Source organism: Hippocampus guttulatus, chromosome 1 (assembly GCF_054856545.1).
Source record: "Hippocampus guttulatus isolate MCC_2025c chromosome 1, RoL_Hgut_1.0, whole genome shotgun sequence".
Taxonomy (NCBI): Eukaryota; Metazoa; Chordata; class Actinopteri; order Syngnathiformes; family Syngnathidae; genus Hippocampus; species Hippocampus guttulatus.
In genome coordinates, this window is record NC_141261.1 from 6334793 (window position 1) to 6355813 (window position 21021).

The 21021-nt window shown below is 41.5% G+C and overlaps 1 protein-coding gene across 2 annotated transcripts in view; it reads left to right on the forward strand.

Annotated features, from left to right (window-relative positions):
* The first annotated feature begins 1953 nt into the window (after positions 1–1953).
* The window catches only part of agrn (agrin), a 250841-nt gene continuing 231773 nt past the window's right edge, over positions 1954–21021 (forward strand). Inside the window, exons 1-2 of one of the 2 annotated variants that reach the window (XM_086106411.1) lie at positions 1954–2441; positions 4592–4853. In XM_086106411.1, coding sequence (XP_085962537.1) covers positions 2241–2441; positions 4592–4853 — 463 coding nt within the window. In that variant the 5' untranslated portion in view covers positions 1954–2240. The remainder of the gene's footprint in view (positions 2442–4591; positions 4854–21021) is intronic. The other variant, XM_086106418.1, reaches the window with a different exon arrangement.

The window sequence follows — 21021 nt, forward strand, 5'->3', positions numbered from 1 at the left end:
TATTTCACCTGGTGTCATTTTTTTTTTACCTTTCATCCAAGAAAGTTCTCTATTTGTACTAAGTTGTCAAAAGTGAGATGTAGGAACTCATTTCTACAAATATCTTCTCCGGCAACTGTGTAGGAAGGAGTAAGCCTGTCATTTTCCCCAGGAATAGACGCCTAGTTAAAATTACAGCTTTTAAGGACTAGAAATTGACGCACTGTCTGTTCTCAAATGGAGCTCTGAGAATATAACCATGTGGTATCATTTATACATTTGTGCAAGGTTTTATGATATAAGCATGGACCCTAAATGACATATGACACAGTGTGTATTTAGCTTAGGCCAGCGCAGCATTAGGATTTGGTTTCTTAAGACTCCTCAACCATAAATTGTACAGTAGATAACACTTTCCTGCAACTCTCAAATGCTTGTATTGTCAAGTATCTGCATTTAGAAAATTGTTTTGAGTATTCAAAAATAACTCCCCAAAGTTGCTAAGTGGGATTGCAAATTAAAACAATTGTGTCAATGTTCACATTAACAGATTTGTTTGTGCTGCTTTATAAAACTTTTAATTTCTTCTCGGAAATTAGACATACTGAATGTTAAATTGCACCTGAATTTGAGGGATAGGTCCCAAACAACGATGCAGAGTTCCCATCCTTTTTGGACTGCTTGGAGTGGGTGCCTCAGAGAGCACCTGCTGGGCACTCCATCATTTTGCTGGGTGAACTTTAAGTCTTGCACCATTAACAACGTGTATGGTAGAGATGGGGCGGTGCTGACCTTGACTCAGGACATCTTGAGACGGTAGAGGCAATACTTGAAAGACCTCCTCAATTCCAGTGATACACCTTCTTTTGAGGTACAGTAGTAGCGTCCGAAAGACTCCGAGGTGGGTTCTCGTATCTCTGAGCTCCTCAGTGGAAGACTGGAAGGCTGTGAGTCATGACCTAAAGAACAAGATCCTGGATACGTATTTGCGAGTACGTCTGAACGTACTTGCGAGTATATTTGAATGTACTTTTGAACATATTTGCCAATCAAAATATTTTTACTCCACTTGACAGGTCCATGCTTCTGGAAGAAAGAGACTTTCTCTATACTTATGTGTTTTTTTTAAACTCATTATGACAGCTTGTACATTTAATATTAGTTTTACTGTGAGCAAGACATTTAGCATTCAGTCATACGCATGTATTGGTGAGAATCCGTTCACTTTTCAAAATAAAACATTTTTCAGCCCGGATATTAAATACATCGGAAGTGATTTAAGTTTTTTTTTCTTTTTTATCTGAGCAGCAAAGAAATGGCCCATGGCACTGTACCGGTCCGCGGCCTGGTGGTTACGGACCACTTTTTACAGACCCATAATACATTGACATGATTAATTATATATCTATGTCATTTAAAAAAAAACATTATATCAATACTCAAGGTCAAAATGACCTGATACGCCATAAAAACTCTTGCCATTTAATATGAACAAGTCACTATTTCATTTTTGAGATCATTTTATCAGCTCACTGGAAAGATTTAATGAGATAAATATCAAATGCATTTCATTTGCTGACAGTCGACTGTGCAGTTTTTGTCATCATTATTGATCGTGTAGTATGGCAGTTGTTTACCGATGCATCTCACCTCCTGCAGCTTTCTCGTGACTTTTCTTCTTAATTGACACTTTTGAAAATGGTAAGGGCAAGGGCATCGTCTGTGCGACTGGGGGCGCCCTTGATCAACCACTTGACTCGGCCATCCCCTGCAGCCCCCCCTCGGAGGACGCACATTGACACGCTTGTGGGACCAACTATTCAGATTGCATGCAAATCCGTGTGTGAGAGGGGGAGAGAAAAGTGCTGTTGCATTCCTCTAGAGAGAGAGAGAGAGAGAGAGAGAGAGAGAGAGAGAGAGAGAGAGAGAGAGAGAGAGAGAGAGAGAGAGAGAGAGAGAGAGAGAGAGAGAGAGAGAACCCTCTTACCCTTCCTCCTCGTTCCTCTCTCTTCCATCCAGCTCTTCCAGCCGGCGGCGGCGGCGGAAAGCAGATTTTCAACCTGGTCATAGATGCGCGGAACTGGGACTGCGGAGTGCAAGAGAAACGGGTAACCGGTAGAGAAGTTGTGGAGAGCCTCCGGACAAAATTCCAACCCATTCAAAACCATTTGGAGTTGTCGCACACTCCCGGTGGTTAATATTAGAGATCAAATCGATAATTTCCCAAGAAAAGTTAACTTGTGCAAATTTGTGCGGCGGTCATGAGTCCGCAGCGGAGATTCGGAGGCGGGCGGCCAACGCTGCTCCTAGTCGGGCTGCTGGCGGTCCTGTTGCGGTGCTGTGTGGCCAGTTGCCCGGAGAAGGACTTGGAGGACCGCGAAGAAGAGGCCAACGTAGTTTTGACGGGCACTGTGGACGAAATCATAAATATGGACCCGGTGCACAACACCTACTCTTGCAAGGTGAGTTCGTCTCCATGTGGTTTGTGACATTTGCAGCTTGCAAGCCAGTACACCTGCTGTATGCCCCCCAAAAATTAACAAAATCGAGCGTATGCAACTATATCGCCACACTTAGTTTGCCCGGATAGAACCTTACGGAACAAATTCTTTAAATGCATTGTCACACAATTGGAAAGGAAGTGGTTTTCTTTTCCACGAGCAACAGATGAGACTTGATAAACATGTGAAAGCAGGCGGAATAATTGACATTGTACAGTATATCAAAAGCTGACATCTGCTTTTCTGTGTGGTATGCTACAAAAACATGGAGTGCCGCTGGAACCCCCCCCCCCCGCAAAAAAAGGTTCCGAAATTTGATCGACCCAACAATTGACCAACTGTAGATTGTTTTATATCAAAACACCCCGATTTTTTTTTTTGGGGAGGGGGGGGGGGTTGTCTTGGACAAAAAATGGGTTGATTTAAAGAAAACAACCCAGAAAGTTGCGTCAAATTGAATCAAGTCGCACATCATTCCAATTGTTGACCAAAATGTGTTTATTTTTGACAGGGCAGTGTAGCGTCTCATCTGAAATCCCCCCTTGAGGGATTACAACCAGTATAACAAATTAAAAAATATATATTTATGTCATTTGTTTTGTGGAAATTATTAGTTGGAAACAAGTGTTCATTTTTTTTTTTTTTTTTTTACAGACCAACCTTATATATTTAAGCAGACTTTCTTATACTCTGTTTTTATTTGGTCACCAATCAATAGATGTTCAACAAATTGCCTAAAGCAGTTTCCAGCTTTAGGCAATTTGTTGAACATCGACACAATTTTTTGACAAAGGCTTTTTCACTTCATTGATCAACTGATACAATTAGCACCATACTTATCATCATTTATAGCCTTTGCTAATGTCATAGATTATGTATTTTAGTATGGCTCCCAGTGGCCACCTGATCTGAACATTTAAAATCAAAATATTTGTGATACATTTGTCTTGAAGCAAGATGAAGGAAACCACATTCTCCTACATTATGCCACATGAATTATTAATTCACTTACTCTAAATTGTTAGGTATAAATGTGGGTGTCAATGATTGTTTGTCTGTATGTGCCCTGTGATTGTCTGGCTACCGGTTCTGCGTTTCTGTTACGTCTTCCCCAAAATCAGCTGGCTAGCCTCCAAATAAGGGCAAGCGCTTTAGAATGTGTATGTACTGTATGTATATAAATCTTATATGTATGGCTGCATGTATATAAGTAATAGTTGTCAGTTTCTATTCAGAAGTGTATGAAATTTTGGCTGCAAATTTTGAGTGCGGTCCTTAAAATAGCATTAGAGAACAATGCACCCTGTTCCTGGTGCTTCGCTTTGAACGAAGAAGTCGTTCTCTCTCCCCATTTCGTGGGCACTCATTGTGAAACTTCTGCACCGCAGTAGACTTGTGGTAGACCACTCTATAATCTGTCAAAATAAACAACCTTGTTTGGTCAATTTGCCTTCCGACTCCGAGTGAATGAGCTGACTAGATTAGAGGCACACAGTTCTCGCACCGGAGACAGAAACCACCACCAGTAGCTAAATTGAGACGATTCCTCCAAAATGAAAATGGCCCTTCCGTGACGATTCATTCATCAAATCTCGTGCCGCTTCCTGTAATGTCTAACAATTTTTGTACTCCAGTGGTTGCCTACGCTACTCAAGATTTTTCTGGATTCCTAGTGGATTCAAATAACATTATTGTATCACATTGAAGGAAGCCCCAGGATACTTTGTTCAGAGAACACGAAGCAAAAGTTTTATTTGGGCCACCTTTGCGGGTTTTTTTGTGTTTTTAAAAGTAGCATTCTTTCTTCAGTTTTGATTATCTGATTTTTTATTATTTTTTCATAGATGCAATGCCAGTCACATTTGTGTTGATCTAATTATAGGAACCTCATGCAATCCAACAATTTCTGTAACACTTAACAGGTAACAGGTTTAATGGCACACTCCTCGTGAACAAACCGCTTTAGTCCTCTCAGCGTTGAGGGCTGCTTTTTCCAAACCGCACGCTTCAGATCCTTCTAAACATGTTCGATAGCAAATAAAACAGATCTCTTTACAATAGTCCGCTATTTTGTTCTGAGTTGTGTTTTCCTGTCCTCTTTTAACCAATAGGTCAGGGTGTGGCGCTACTTGAAAGGAAAGACCACCATAAACCGTGAAATCCTGTTGGATGGTGGCAACAAAGTGATGATCGGTGGCTTCGGCAACACGGGAATCTGCGACAATCAGGTTGCCACGGGTGATACTCGCATATTTTTTCTTAACCCTGCCCCGGAGTCGATGGGGTCCGAACACAAGAATGAACTGATGCTCAACTCAAGCCTGATGAGGATTACTTTGCGGAACCTGGAGGATGTGGAACACTGTGTGGAAGGTAAGCAGAAATGCCAGTGAAATGTGATGAATGGCAAATTCTAAAAATCGTTTCCTGTCTTTGAGCTTTATCTGTCACAAATGTTTTTTTGTTTTTTTAAAATAGACTGAAAGCAATTTCTGATCACTTAAAACTGCAAAGATTTCAAACGCTGGGCTCTGCTTAAATGATATAGCTTCATGATTCCAGACTCTGTTTCCCAGAACTTTATGAATTGAGGACACCTGAGTCATTTTCTGAGCTTTGTTGCTTTGGAGGTGGGTGTGCCTGACGAACACCTGAAGGATCAGACTTCCGTGGTCGAAGAGTAATTCCCGACCTTTACACTCGATTGCCTTGCTATTTGAAGTCAGGGGTTAAACAGTTTGCCATTTATAACCTTGTAACAGAGTAATCTCCGTCATCCAACTTTTTACCACGGCTTCGCACCATTTTCACTTCAATAAATTAAACATTACCTCGCCGTGTCACAATTTGTTTCAAAGTTAATCTCCGTTATGGAATGAACAGTGTACCCATGAATAATACGTATTGCAAGTTCATGAGTACGCTTGCCACCTGAGCCCCCCCATGCCAGTGGGAAGTGAGCTTTCCGCTGTTTAACTTTTACTCTTTGCAGCTGTTCAAAGTTTGGATCAAACTAAAGCGCCGGGGGGGGGGGGGGGACTGGGGGTGTAATAGGTGAAAAGGGGCCCATTTCTCACTTCAGATGTGTGTGTGGTTTTATTTAAAGTGTTGTTGTTTCAAGTATTAAGTTGAGTTTGCCTATCCTGCTATGATTCCCTGTGCTGGTATTACCCCCCCCCCCCCCCCCCCCCCCCCCCCCCCCCCCATTGCTGATATGGAGTGAGTAGCTGTTTGGCTCTGACTGACTGGCTACTGTCATCCATGTTTGTTTTGGCCCTTTTATTTGGGACGGTTTACTTGGCAAGCACATTTTCTCATGTCGCCGTTCGACTGGATGAATACACAGAACACTCCCAAGAAGTCAATGGTTAAAAGTAAGTGTGCTTTTTTTTTACACTTGCAGTTCACCTTTTCTCCTCCAATTGAGTTGATTGGTTTGCAAAGTTAAATCTGAGTTGAATCCTTTCATGCCCCAATAATGATAACCTGTAACCTGATAACATGATAGGCTGTCCACCGTAGTAACTGCTGTCCCTGAAAAGGTTCAGGTGAAAATATGATGACCATGCTAAACCTAAGATGTGTTTAACGAGTCAACAGTCTCATCTGTTTACATTGTCTGTGGTCATTTAGCATTGGTGCAGCCCATGATTGGGTTCATTTCTCACCACAACCGAACAACGCCAAAGTTGCTGCTAGAAGGTCCTTCAGAGATTCGGTCCACAAATCAGTCTGTGGAAAAAAACAAACCAAAACGTGTTCACACCTGACCGTATGAACTGTATCAAAGTAGAAACAAAATTGAAGTTTGATGAAAATAAATACGTGTCGTGCTAGCATGCCGAGACAGCATTGTGGTCTCAACATTTAAGGGTTCCAAGACTTCATTTATCATGTTCCACTCTGCTTTTCAAAGTTCCACTAAGATTGACATGTTTGGCTCACTATCAAATCTTTATAAATTGGCCCAGATGTTGACATGCCTCCAGGTAGGGGAAATGGACTTTCAGGCTAGTTTTGGTCCTACATTTTAATGAAACGTTGGATCGGATTGTTTGCAACCACCACGTTCAGAGATTGGGATGTTAGCAATGGGACAAGACTCTACCTGCCACCGAAGTCATTGTGCACTCCCATGCTTTCTCCTCATTCTTGACATGTTGGATAGACTCCAGAATGCCTGGCAGGGAGCTAGACTGGGAGACATGTCCTCAAGAAAAGGGCTTTGTGTGAGATACTTGACACTGGCAATTTGAGAATTCAGGAGAAGTAAGAGGAAATGCACATCTACTAGCATTCGCCAATGACCAATACCTAAAAAAAAGCGCGTTGAAAAGTGGGATGGTTATAGGTGGGGATCACTTGGGACTTTTTTCCTTCAAGAGTCTGACACAGTGGAGAAACAAAAGATTGTTTCTTTCTTTCTGTCTTCCTCTTTTTCTTGTCTTAATAAAGAAGGTGAGAGAGGGACCAGCGTTTTGCATCATTCGTAATACGTACTCTGTATGCGGAAAGGAGCATTTTTCCGCTCAGTCATTCGATCGCTACGGCCGGGCTCCGCAGTGATTGTGTCGGCCGGGCTTACTGAGATCGCGGCGGGGGTCCTGATTTAACAGCAGGTGGTCCTGCTTAATGACGTGCATGCAGACAGGTCTGTGGAATTCTTCTCGGGGTGGGTGGGATAGAGAACTTGGTGAGTCAAGCCCCCTCCCCTCCATTCCTTTCGCTCTCCCTGTGCCTCTGCTGCTCCTTCTGTGAATGAGTCTCGGCCTTTTCCCACTGTTTGTGCAAGGTGGAGGCGCTGAATTGTCTGGAATGCATAACCTGCTCGAGCCACCTGTCTACCTTTTCCCTATATCAGAGGAATAATAGCAAGTACTCTGTTTTAAGTATGAAATCCAGTACATTTTCTTGAATAACCTCAATGCCATTCATTCCTCTGTTTCTGTTTTAGCTTAGTTCGCTTCAGTCATTCTAAGGCTACAGTTATGACATCTTTTCATACACGCATGTACAAATATACGGTAGCTAGCACATGACTTCTTTCTAAGAGAAAATTTGTGTGTAGAATTCTAAAGTTGCATCTATATGAGATCCATATTGTCATCCCATCCATGCCTATACGAGCAGATATTTGGTTGGGATGGCATAAGAATTATAAAAAATACTACATTTCAGTGGTTGATGCTTACCAAAGAACAACTGTTTGGTCATTTTTTCTCCTCTTTATGTTACGAGTCAAAATTGGATGTTCATACAACTTCGGATACGCTGCATGAGTGAAGAGGAAAAACTATACACTCAGAATTTCTTTTCAGTCGTTGATGTGACAGTCAAACACACTGAAAAAGTCATCATCACAGCAGCACTTTAGACTTTTTTGACATAATTCTAACCTTTTGATGAGCTCCTTTTTTCTTTTGTCGCTCAACTCACTGTAATTTAAACATAAAACTATTGTAGAAAGTAAAAGGTGTTGTTATCCATCAGGGGAAGCCTCTACTCATCTCCTGTCTTATTTTATCATGTTTTAAATCCAGTGTTCCTCACTGTTGGTCTGACCACACTGGGAGCTGTGTTGATCTCTGGCTGTAGGGATGCTGCCATTAGGGGGGTCCTGGCTCCGAGGGTTGGGGGGTCTCCTCCATCTTCTTGGTTTGGGATCACCCCTGTGGTGGGGTCCCTGCAGCTGGAGGCTTGGCTTGGCTCCTGGTGAGGACTGGAGTAGAATTGTATTTATTTATTTATTTTTCTATGGTGGTGGGATGGTACGGGATTGAAAAGCCACTCCGGCGTCACCCTCGAGTGTGACATTGCTATACTGCTGTTGATTTGGTTGTGTGGCAAATAAACAGCAATCATCACAATGATGAGGTTGTTTAGATTTAGCAATACATTTGAATGAAAAATCACTTTTAAACGAATTTTTCGGTTGACCGTTGGGATAATCGATTGAATATTTGACTCTAAAAGTATCCAATAGTGATAGCCTTAGTTGACAGTATTTACCTACCAAATTTTATTGAAAAATCCAGCTGTACGATGACCAGGTGTTTAAGACCAAATCGAATAGCTTGAAAAAGGCCTCCTGGACATTTTCAACCCAGTTTATCTCACTAACCTGGACATTACAAAAAGGACATCAAAAATTATTTAAAAAAAATAAAAATTAAATAAGTGTGACATGACCCGTTTAAAAGATGACTAAAACAGCCGATAGACTCAAAAGGAGTAAGCTCTCTCAATTATATCCGTGGCTGTTTTCAAGACTACCAACATGTAAAGTGCAAAGCTAGTTGAGGTCAATGTCCCTTTTGAATCATTTTAAAGGTGAAGAACAGGCAAGTTGAAATGCCCAAAGTGATTCTGGGCAGTCACTTGGATGTACAGTGACCCGGAAAAGTCCCTCCTGTGTCTGGTGCATAAAGGAAATCAGAGCAAGAGTCTGCATGAGATTCGGACTCCCTCTGGGCAACAGAATTCCTGTTCCCGGGTTACATTACTAAAGCAGGGCAGCTGCTGTGGCTCTTGCGGCTCTCTACTGTCATCACGCCAAAACCATCAGATTTAGGGGGAAATTGTTTTGCTGGAACACCCAAGAGATCATAGAAGCCCACATGGAATTTGCATTTCGAGAACCACTACTATCAAATAAAAAAAGAAATACAGTACTATCTTTTTTTTTTTTTAATTAAACAATCAGAGGATCCCACAAAAATGTACTTAGTAACCAATCATGAATGCATTACTTTTTGCCAAAACAACTACTGCACGTTTCTGCACATGCACACACACACACACACACACACATATATATATACCTGTGTATATATATATATAGATATATATATATACATACACACACCGGTATATATAGGAAGCGCGGCAGACCTGACAGTTGGGAGTCCCACTTTTATCAACAAACACGGGATGGCTGGCTTGTTTGGAGTTCTTCGGACGACACCTCCGTCTCTGTGACTTCCTTTCCACCCACTCATCCGTCCCTCTGTCAATGAGTTGTCATGGTGAACCCACTTTGAATGCCATGTTTTCTTCCCTTATCACTTTGCCTTACTTCCAACTTTCATTCGTTATCTTCAGTCATCCTCTCACATTCTTTAAGTGACCTGCACATGTGCACAATGTCATCAATCCTCTGATTATGACATCCGATGAAACGCGTTGCTGTCAGCAGGGATTATAAATAGTGAATGGAGGAACACTTTTTGTGTCGTTACCTTTTAACAGATACTAACTGACTAAGCAAGTTGGTGTTAACTATATTGAAATTGTACAGGGATATGTCATAATTAAACATTACACGTTTTAGAAACATAATCTGCGATGGCATTTAACATACCGTATTTTTCAGATTATACGTCGCTCCGGATTATAAATTGCACAAGCCAAAAAATGCATAAGGAAAAAACATAAATTGCACTGGAGTATAAGTCGCATTTTTGGGGGAAATTTATTTGATAAAATCCAACACCAAAAACATACATGTCATCTTGAAAGGCAATTTAAAATAAAAATAAAACTAGAGAACTACAGGCGCATAAGTGTACGATATGCTAATGTTACATGACGCTTAAACAATGAACTGTGAATGTGCCTGGTATGTTCACGTAACATATTAAGAGTTTTTTAGACAACTATAGCACAAAGAACATGCTAACAAATTTACCAAACCATCAGCGTCACTCCAAATCACGAAGTCCAATGAAATCTTCATGCTCTGTTTCACTTTTAAACAACTCCGCCAATTCCGGTGGTAGAAGATGCAGCGCTTCCTCTTCTACGTCGCTTACGTCGGAGTCATCGTCAGTTGTTTTTCTCAATTACCGCCAACGTGGAACGTATCAACACAGGCCGAGAGCACCCTCTTCCGGTTAATGTGAAAATAACATGTGATGTGTACAATGTGTTAACCATTTCACACATACGTCGCTCCAGAGTATAAGTCGCACCTCCCGGCCAAATTATGAAAAAAACTGCGATTTATACTCCGGAAAATACGGTAAATTTATACTCTCTCTTTGCGTCTTCAGACAAATTCTTAAATAAATATCTCTTCTGAGACTTAAATAAGATAGGAACTCAAACCAATTCCCCTTCCAGGACCAGTGCCTTCCAAATTCATGGCAGGAGCTTGTTCTGCCCCGTTATGTTGTTTTAGCCAACACTAGCAAGGACATGATGGCTTTCTGAGTCAAACTGAGATAAGTGGGAAAGCATGTGTCACCAACTTGACCATGTCCCTGTGTATACACACACACACACACTGACGTGACATCTCATGTGGTGGTTCTCGAATAAAAAAGGCACAACGAGCCAACCCCCCCCCCCCCCCCCCGCAAAATGGACACCATGCTTGAATTCTTTCTTTTTGTTTTTGCTTTAATTCTTTGATGCTTATTCACTGCATCTGGTTGAATTTCCACTGTTCCGATGTGCGCACACGAAAAGTGAGCAAAATCAAATCTGTGTTTATTCACACATACAATGTGAATGTTTAATTTATTCCGTGTCTTATGAGCATGGCGCCACTACCTTTTGCTGTGAAGTTGGTGGAGATTGACGTTACTGCTCGTGACACTTGCAGAATCTTGATCAGGTCCAATTTACATGAAGACAATGGCTAGAGTGGAGAAGCAGTCTTTCTCGTCGCATGGTCTTTTTTCCCCTCCTTGAACCAACCGCTCCTCTTCCTTGTCCTTCTTCTGTTGGCTTGTCCTGAGCAAACCCTCCCCTTTTATTGTTCTTTTGCTAAAGCGATGTTTTAAAAGAAGGGGTACAAAAGATGGAGGCAGTAGACTAAACTAAATGTGACTGAGCTTCATCAGTGATCACAATGGTGAAGCTTTTCTGGAGATCAACAGCACACGTTGCTTTACATACCCACGTGTTTAAGATCTTAACAATATATTTGCTCGCGACCCGAGGACTTGCCACGCCAATGCCTGTAATGTCATATCCAGGCCTTGCGACGCAGAGACTGATCCATATGATTTGACAACATGGCACCTCCTCTTGCTCGAATACATCCCAGATTAGGGTGAAGCACTCCAAACTAAACTGTTCTCATTTTTTAACAAATTACAAATCTCATCAGCATGTCAGGGCGCACTTGTGCTTTTCAAAATCTGTAATTAGTGTCAGTTTTAATGACGTATGATTTGCAAGAACGGACGGGGGAAATGTGTTCCTGTTTCAAGCTTTATGCGGTATATTCGTTTTCCCTCAGACAGGTAAAATGGGGCAGGCTGATAATGGTTTGTCAGTCCACTTGAGCGACATTTCCTTCAAGCAGTACAGTTGAGCTCTCCGTGGCATGGGAACTGTAATCCACAGTAGTCGACACTATTTTGGGGGTGGGGGGAGGAAAATTTGAGATGATCATTCTCTCTCCCACCACTTACTGTAAAACGTGAAAAATAATGTAAAGGTACACAATTACTAGTTTGGTAACCGTTACAATTTAAAATGCTGACAATAATGCCAACTTCATCACGGGAGGGAATCCCACAAGTCGTTTGTGATGACATTTAGCTTGCACCTTTGCTGAAGAATTTGCAAAGTGTATTTTCTCTCTGCGGCATCTAGTGTATGTGTTTCAAAATGTTTATGGTCCGTACTTAGATGCTTGCATTCTTTTAGTTCATCACGAGATCACCACAAAATGATTGATCCTTAAATCTACCCAAGATTTCCTGGTTGCTGGGTGATTTTGAGAGATTGTGCAAAGAGGAATTGTTGAAGATCGTTTTTTTTTCTGTATTCTCCCATCAAACATTATAGGAGGAGATTAGGTGCTGTCTTGTTGGCAAAAGGGGGTTCGACAATGTACTTTGTGTTGACATCAGGGGCGCTATTAATTGCTGAACACATGATTTGATTTGAAGAATTATTCATCTATGTGGTATATATATTTTTTTGGGGTAGTTTTTTTTTTGCATAAGATTTAAGACTGTTGAAATGTTGCACCTTTAGGCCGTACAATGATTTATTACATTCCATGAAAATGTCAGCAACTTTTACGTTTGACATTTTGAAACTAGTCATCAGCGTCACCACGACGGGGAATATCACACTTAATGAGATTGAACATGCTCAATAAATTGAAATTACAGATGTGAACACAATTTGCAACCAGTGACAATTTTCATACTTTCATAGTTTATTAGCAAGGATTAAACGGTGAGTTGTGATTGTCTGAGTAGTTTTTAATCAAACATGCCCTTTACTCTTACTTGATCAAACTAACGCAGCCCGGCAGTCACATATCACCACACATGCAGTCTACACAGGTTTTCAAAGTGATTTAGTTAAACATGGCCGAAATCTATATAAACCTTACTGATAGACTGCGGCTCACCTGCGACTTAGTGAGGATAAGCGATATTGGAGATGGATGGATGAACTAGGAGACAGAAAAGCTATGTTGTCCAATGTGCTTTGTGTCTGCCTAAAAGGTCGGGATTTCAGCCTACAAGAACTCCCCTTGGAGATCGGAAAACATACAGAAGGCATTTGTATTTGTAACTTGTAATGTTCTGTGGGAAAAATAGAAAGCAGGTCAACCAAAGCATGTGAATATAAATTGCTGTTCGTTTGACCCTCTCAGAACCGTTATCAGGTCTCTGTTAGGTGCTGTCAAAAAAAAAAAAAAATGTTTCGAAGTGCTTGTTGGGCAGTATTTGAATTTGCATGTACCTATTTTATGTTTTTGTCCATTTGACATTCGTGCACCGTTAAAATCAGAAGTTATTTATTAGTTACTCAGTACTTGGAAATTTTTTTTCCAATGAAAATAGTACTAACTCAAGTCATTATTTGGATTAGGACTTTTTAGTTTGACTTGTCACATTCTTGTAAATTAACTGGGCACTTATTTGCATACAATTTGAATAATTGGTTACGTGGAGAAACTTCATCTTTGTATCTACTTATATGCAACATAGGGCAAGGCATACAGAACAAGCATTCACAGTTGGATTGTAAATTATTACCCGCACTCAGCTTCTCCCTTTTCAGTTCAACATAGACAAAAGCTTGGAGGCCAGTTTCTGGTGGGTTGCGGGGGGTGGGGGTGGAGGCCACAGGGGCTGCTGTCCTTTGTCGTTGACTTCTTGTCTTTTGCAAAGCGTTCCCTCCCAGCCACCTGCCTGCCATGGTGACTCAAAACTCTAATGGTCCTGCGCCGCAGATTTCGGAATATCGTAATTGGTTCGAAGCGTTACAAAAAAATGTAACGGCATCCAGGGCATACCGTCAAGTTCAAGGAATGAGGAACTGTTGGGAGGGACAGTGACAGGTCTACAGAAGTGGTGTATTGTTGCAAAGCACTCATCAAGGCAGAAAGGGTGAGGTGTTTGTCGTGGAGGTGTACGACCATTCTTGCTCTACCGTAGTTAGATTAGCCCTCTTTGCGACACGTAGACAGGTGACTTTGTATCGCTGTGGCTTCTCTCTCGCTTGGCCTTCCTTATCTTCGGTACTCTTGGCAAACCTACGAGTTGAATCCAGTTAAGACCACGGAGTCACACATTGTGACATGACTGATTAAAATAAAGTGTGTTTGCTCATGCACAGGTTTTCACTGCTCGCATTGGGTACACCCAGTGGAATCTAGGTCACATATTTTGTTATATTGTTTAGAACAGTGTTTCTTAACGTGGGTTCGATCGAACCCAGGGGTTCGGTGAATCAGTCATGGGGTTCGACGGAGACTCCGCCAAGGAGGTTAAGCCACAGCCGACTCTACGTCATTTAGTTATGACACGCCGCTTGGCCCTCACTGGCTGCAGATGATCACATTACATTGCTTGTCCAATCAGTGCTACGGGAAATTTAGTTCGCTCAGTAGTCACTGGGAGACTGTCATGATAGTACTTTGTGTGATTAGAATAAATGTTTTCACACATGCTACGTTGAGCATAATATACTGCACCACACAAGTGATCCCTGAATTTAATGGCAATTGACAGATCAAGTCTGAGGTGGGCAGACCCTTTGTGCACAAGTTTTACCTTTTAGGGGAGCACGTGGACAGATACGATTTTTTTCACCATGCACAAACCTGGGGCCATTTACTATACAAACATGCATAGATGCACTTATTTTGAGATGAAAACGTGTGCTGTGAACATCAGCACCTTCCAATCCATTCCATTTCATCAATCCATCCTCTGTCGCGCTTTTGCTCACAAGTATAGCGGGTGAGCTGGAGCCCATCCCAGCCGACTTTGGACAAGGCATCGGGCACCAGCCAGAGGCACTATTGATACAGTCCATTCAAAGTCTTGAGAAGAACATGATGGCAGATTTGTGAAGGTTACAACACTCATGCACACCTCCTCAGGGCTGCAACGTTACAAACTGGTGTTGTCACAGGAGTTCATCAAGTTCAGAGAGGAATTCTCACATCCCATGCAAAATTGTATTTTACAAATAAAGTGATTTGTAAAATACAATTTTACGGTCATTGATTGGTCATGAATTTTAAATGTGCATACCTGGTAATGTACGTAAAGCTACGCCAGATGAACACACCAACCACAAAATCCATGACTTTTTGACATGCTTCCGTGAGTGTTTCAACTGCAAGTTTTTTGGGGGTGGAAGCTTGTTATTTTGCAGCATGTCAAAGTTATTGCCACACTGTCAATGTTTGTAATTCTGTGTTGTGCCTGCTCCATTCCATTTGTGTCCGCTCGACCAAGGCATATTTAGTGACATCTCAAATGTGTATTTTGTGAGTGCTACATTTGGGAGAGGGTAAGCCCGGACCGTGTCATAATAGTCAGGTGGGTTCAGACCCAGAAAGGGCTTGACTGTCCTCTGGGACGCATACAAAAATGACACTCACCCGAGCATACTTTATCTGGACCATTCTGGGTTACGGAGTTAGGCTCTCCTGTTGACAGATTACTTTTGGGGATTTCATTCTAAATGAGCTGAAATTATTGCTCCCTTGCAGAGTTTGAACCGCCTCTTTTATGTTTGGCTTTACTTTTGTTAGCTTGCGCAGCGTAATGTGACACTGGAAGTGACAGGCTCTTTTTTTTTTTTTTTGTCCCCCCTCCAAATCAACCAGCTGTAGTGGAGAACAATTATAATGGTGATGGAGTGTGCTTGACCACAGAAATGACAAGGGTGTATTTTTCCATTGGAAATTGAAACTTTGATGTTCTTTTTTGTCACTCTTGATGAAATCAGTTAGAATGAGGCTTCTTCAGCTCAATTAAACATGGCGATCTTTTTTTCATTCATTCAACCTTTTTTTTTTCTAAAGGTTTGCAATTATCAAAAAAAGTCATCCATCCATCCATCCATTCTTTGGAGGCTTACCCCCCATCGTCAGAATGTTTCAGTCTGAGCTGACAGTAGTACATGAATAAATATCGCGTTTTGAGAACTTGCCACTCTGGGATAGAAGATGACCGTTTTTGGGCTCATAAAATTGGTTCTGTGCGGACGACATGTTCAAACATGCCAAATACACTGAAATCCATTTTTGTATGAACAGACTTATTTTTAAGAAACCGTTCCGCCCGATGAAAAACAACAGAAGGTGTGACTGATGGAATGTTGAGTTGAGGTTGATGAGCCGTGCTGAATTTATCCAATATCCACTTCCCACTAGCAATAAAAGTTAGTAAGAAAATAGTAAAAGTATGGATTGGACAGATCCTGACACTGAACAAGGGTGGTCATAGGAGCAGCCTGTCTGAGGTGAAATTAGTAACATATCTTCTCGGCAGGTAAGTTTATCACCTCTGTTTGATTTTTGATTGACTGTGCATCCCAAAAAATACAACTTCAAAGCGCTAACATTTTGTGTTATATTAACACTCTGTTCCAAATAAATACAGCGAACAATGTAGCAGCTGTGGTAAATGTCGGCTTGTGCATGTCAGTGAGTAGCGTGGCTTTGATCAAAGACTTGAGGCGGGGAGGGATTAGTAAAGTGAGGCCGCATTCAAATTTTCCTAGCAGTTATAAAACTGCAAACTCCCCCATTCAATCGTGAGGGCTCAGTGAGGGCATAGCCTTATTTTCAGTGATGTTACAAGCACATAAAAGTCACAAGAATCATCTTTACTGTCATGAACACGAGCAAATCCAGGAATTGTGTCCTCCACTGAACCGACCACAGCAAGCAGGGTGCAGTTCAGGGTAATGGCGTCTTGCTCAAGAACACCACAGGTGAGGGTCGCCGGGGTTGTTGGGCGTGGATACTTCATTGCTGCCTGTCTGTCCATACTTGACGAAACTGACGTTTTTGCTCACATTCTCCTGCCGGTCCGTGACCACTCATGTTTGTTTGTTCAAAGATACAAGATTATACAACAATTGAAGCTTACAATACATCTCTGAGCAAAGTAAACTTCATCAGTACAAGAGTCCTTTTTTTTTTTCCCCTCCTTTTGTAGTGACTTAAAGTAGCAAGCTTTTTGTGTCTGGAATGGTTCTCCACTTGATTAAGGATAGCGAGGAGGACCGCATGGCTCTGGCATGTCATCTTTTTTTCACACAAACCATCCCCAGGATTTTGTGCTTTGTAAGTGGAAGAGGCAAACTAACATCAATTAGGTACAGAAAATAAATCGAGCATTCCAATAATTTGGGGGAAACCAGTGACCACATAAAAGCCATGTTTCATTTAATTTAATCTGCCCTAATTCTATTGCAATTGGATGTACAGGTATGTGTCCATCCTGTGTAACATTACATTTAAAACTCGGTGATGGTACACCTTGAAAAGCACAGAAATGCTGCAGATTTTTCTGGCTATTCCTTGATGGGTCAGGCATAAAAAGGGTTAAAAGGAGTTTTGTCATGGCAAGGCAGGTGAACTCCTTGTGACTGGCTCCAAGTAAGCACTTTCCACAGAAAATTTCTTCCCCGCTGCCGCTCATTTTGCCGTTATAGCGGTGGAGGTTGAATCTGCTTTTCAGACGCACTAGTACTTCCTAAAATCCTGACACAAAGTCAGACATCAATTCTCGGCAGCAGCGTTTGATTGCTGAAACGTAATCTTTTTCATTTTCCTTCCATAGCGTGCCATAGCTTTGACGAGCAGGTAATATTTCCAAAAATCTATTGAGAAACATGGCAAATGGAAATAGTTGGTCTTGACAAGATCGTCAGCTGGAAATCTCACCCCATCTATGGCACAGACGCTATTGTTAATTACAAACTTTTTGGCGGAAATGAAACGGACTGTGGGTGCTAATGCTTATCTGCGCTAACACAACAGCTCTGCTTAATGTTGAACTTTGGTTGCGGCTACAAAGTGCTTCTTTTGCTCTTGTAACCTCTGGTGACCAAACTATTTAGATACAATCAATGAAAAGTCACATTCCATAATATGTCCTCTCTTAAACTGTACTTGTTTGTTTGTTTGGTTGGTTGGTTGTTTTTTTTTTGCCTATTTTTCAACTCTAATTGTATATAAAGACCCAGCCAGTGCCACCATTTCCCAGTGTTACGTATTAAGATCCACGGTCAAAAATAGACCAACCAGTTAGTAAAGAAAGTCTCAGGCTATCTTGGGTTTGTCTCAGTTTGAGAAGGAGAAATTGAGAATGATAACATCTCACAGTTAGCACAATTTAGCACTGACCTCCAACATTCTTTCTCAAAGGATAAATCAAACGCTGCTGTCTACACTCAGACATTACATTTTTTGGAAAGCTGTCATGTGACCTTGATCTCTGAGAACTACATGAGAGAACATTATTCAGTATTTGAAGACGGTCAAGTGAGACAAATAATCTCTGCTTTGTGAGTGCTCTTTGTGCATTTGCAGTGTGCAGGAAACGCACACAAACACAAGGTTATCATCAATATTCCCTGCTGGCCTTTTAGCCATCTGCAAACATTGTTAATATACCCGATGCGATGGCTGTCAGCCTCTCCCAAAAGGCCTGTTAGCAGTTTTCATGCACCCTCAGCCATCCGGCCTACTTCACCTGAACGCTAGCCAAATGCAAACAACCCAGTTAATTTATTTTCATCCCCCATGTTATCTGTTAGCCTTTTTCCAACTTGGGAAGGCTCTGTTCTGTTGCTCACATATGAAGGAAGTGTTGGGGAAATCTTCAGGAGCGTTTGTTGAGCATGAGCTCTCACGGTTGAAAAGGGGGGGGGGATATGGTGGTCTAGCTGTTTGGCTTGCCCTTTGTTCTCCGTAATGACCTGAGCGTGTAAAGTTCGCCACAGCATTCAGGGGACATTATGGGTCATTTTACCTGACGGCGGCGGTTTCCCGCCTGTTCATCAGCCTGGGAGGAAAGGAGATGTAGAAGTTGCACTCACCTTGGTAAACACAGCGCCTTTTAGAGATCTTGTGTCGCATGTTGTCTCCAAAACTGCTATAATGTAAGCGCTTGTTTTGTTTAAATGGTAGCAGTGTTCGTAATATTGGTGAATCTGGTGATGTGTATTAGGCATGGTATGGACATTTGAAAAATGTCAATTGATCATGAAGTCATAGGTTCTGTTATGAATTGGTTTTTAGTCAGGTTCTTCAAGACAAAAACTAGTTGAGATTATATAAACCGTACCACTGCTGTTTATATTCAAGTACCAGTAGTGCACTGCACATTTTGAATACATTTCTCAAAACTCAAACTCTACAACTGGAAACAACTGCATTTATTGAAACCAAACTCACTTCTGGTTAGCACTCCATAACTTTTTAGTTTAAAATAGCAGTTTTTTTCCTGCTTCACAGCAAGCAGTGCCTGATATGGTCAATGTATCATTATCAATAATTTCTAATTAAATTACACTACAAAGACGCTTATCAAGTGCAGGGATGTGCAGAGAATTGCTAGACCCATAAAAAGAAAGGCCCTCTTTTTCTTTTGTTCTATTCATCTCAGACTTATTTTGTTGATGGTAAAATTTGTGTAGTTTGGAGTTTGTTAGTCCTTCAGATGAAGACCATGCCAAAAAACATTTTTCTATACGGACAGAGATTAGATTTTTTTTATCCCACCAGTAATAAATTTGAACTTTGAACATGTTCCTTGAACCTACTACCTACCTAATCTCTGTCCCATTGTTTGTAAAGCTTCGTCTGAGTTCCCTCATTTAAATACCACATGATCTTCGCTTGCTTGTTTGCTTTTCAGAAGTTGTTTAGACCTTGTCTATTGAAGCACTCGGCACAGGCTCAGGCCCTTATTCAAATTCAGCATCCAGCATGTGGTCAAGTGCTTTACCTGCCCCGGTTGCTAAGGAATTGGCACTTAGCTAATGAAATGCCTATGGCTGACCGGGAGCACTTGATTGTGCTGAGACTGAGAGAGCGGGGCCAAGTGAGAGGGGAATGGGAACTGGAGCAAAGTAGCCAGAGCTGGGAATCGGCCAACGTGAACACTAAGCACATAGCATAGAAATGCAGCAAAAGAGAGGCGGATGTTCGGGGGCTGCAGGAACTGGCACATATCCATCACCTGAGCATGGGCCTTTTGGGAAAATGTTTAATAACAAATGCATAGCAAAAAAAAAAAATCAATGATGTCATCTTCTGGATTTGTGTCAGTGAGTTACAATTTTAGGAACAAATTACAGATTTAAACCGCATAATGTTTCCTGAGTATGAAGAGCAGTAAATACTCATTACCTTCAGAGGCATATAACCATTTCAACTCCATGACCTTAAGGGCTGTCACTACCTTTGACCTTTGCACTTACTTTATGAGCCCTGTCCTCAGATTCTATCTCACCATGTCCCGACTTCAGAGTGTTGCATCCTCTTGCAGCAACAGCCGGGATGTTTAAATGTGCTCTGCGGTCTCACAATAAGTAACAGCAGGTGAGCATTGAAACCTGAGGATACAATTTAGTTGTGTGTGCACGTGTGTGTGCACCTCTGTTGACTTTTAACATTTCTCAAATTCCTTCCTGCATTGATGGCTTTTGTTCTTTTGTCGTCACGTGCCAGTGCACCGCCGGTCTTTTTCTGGTGTAACTTTCAACTCTGCATTGTCTTCATCACTCGGATAGAATAAATGCAATGTGTGGCAGTCACGGAGGAATAGATTTGTCGGAAATGGGAATGGAGCACAAACCGAACAACGTGACCTTCGGTATCGCTGACATCTTTCTCGTTGGTTTCCAATAGGTCTGCAATTAACAATTATTGTTGTAAGAATCAATTATTTTTTTCAATTACAAGTATTTTGTCAATTAATGAATGTAATTTCCACCCCATTATTACAAAAGGGTTACATTACTGGTTTGATCCAGAAAATAGGCAAAAACGTACGGTGCATCATTGTTTTCCAAAGTAAAAGTAATGTTTTAGTTTCGTTCAACACAAAGATAATCAGTCCATTCTATATCCATCCATCCATCTGAAACACTTAATCTTCCTGAGGGTTGCGGGTATGCTGGAGCCTATCCCAGCTGTCTTCGGGCAGTAGTTGGGGGATGCCCTGAACTGGTTGCCAGCCAATCGCAGGGCACATCGAGACGAACAACCATCCACGCTCACACTCACACCTAGGGACAATTTAGAGTG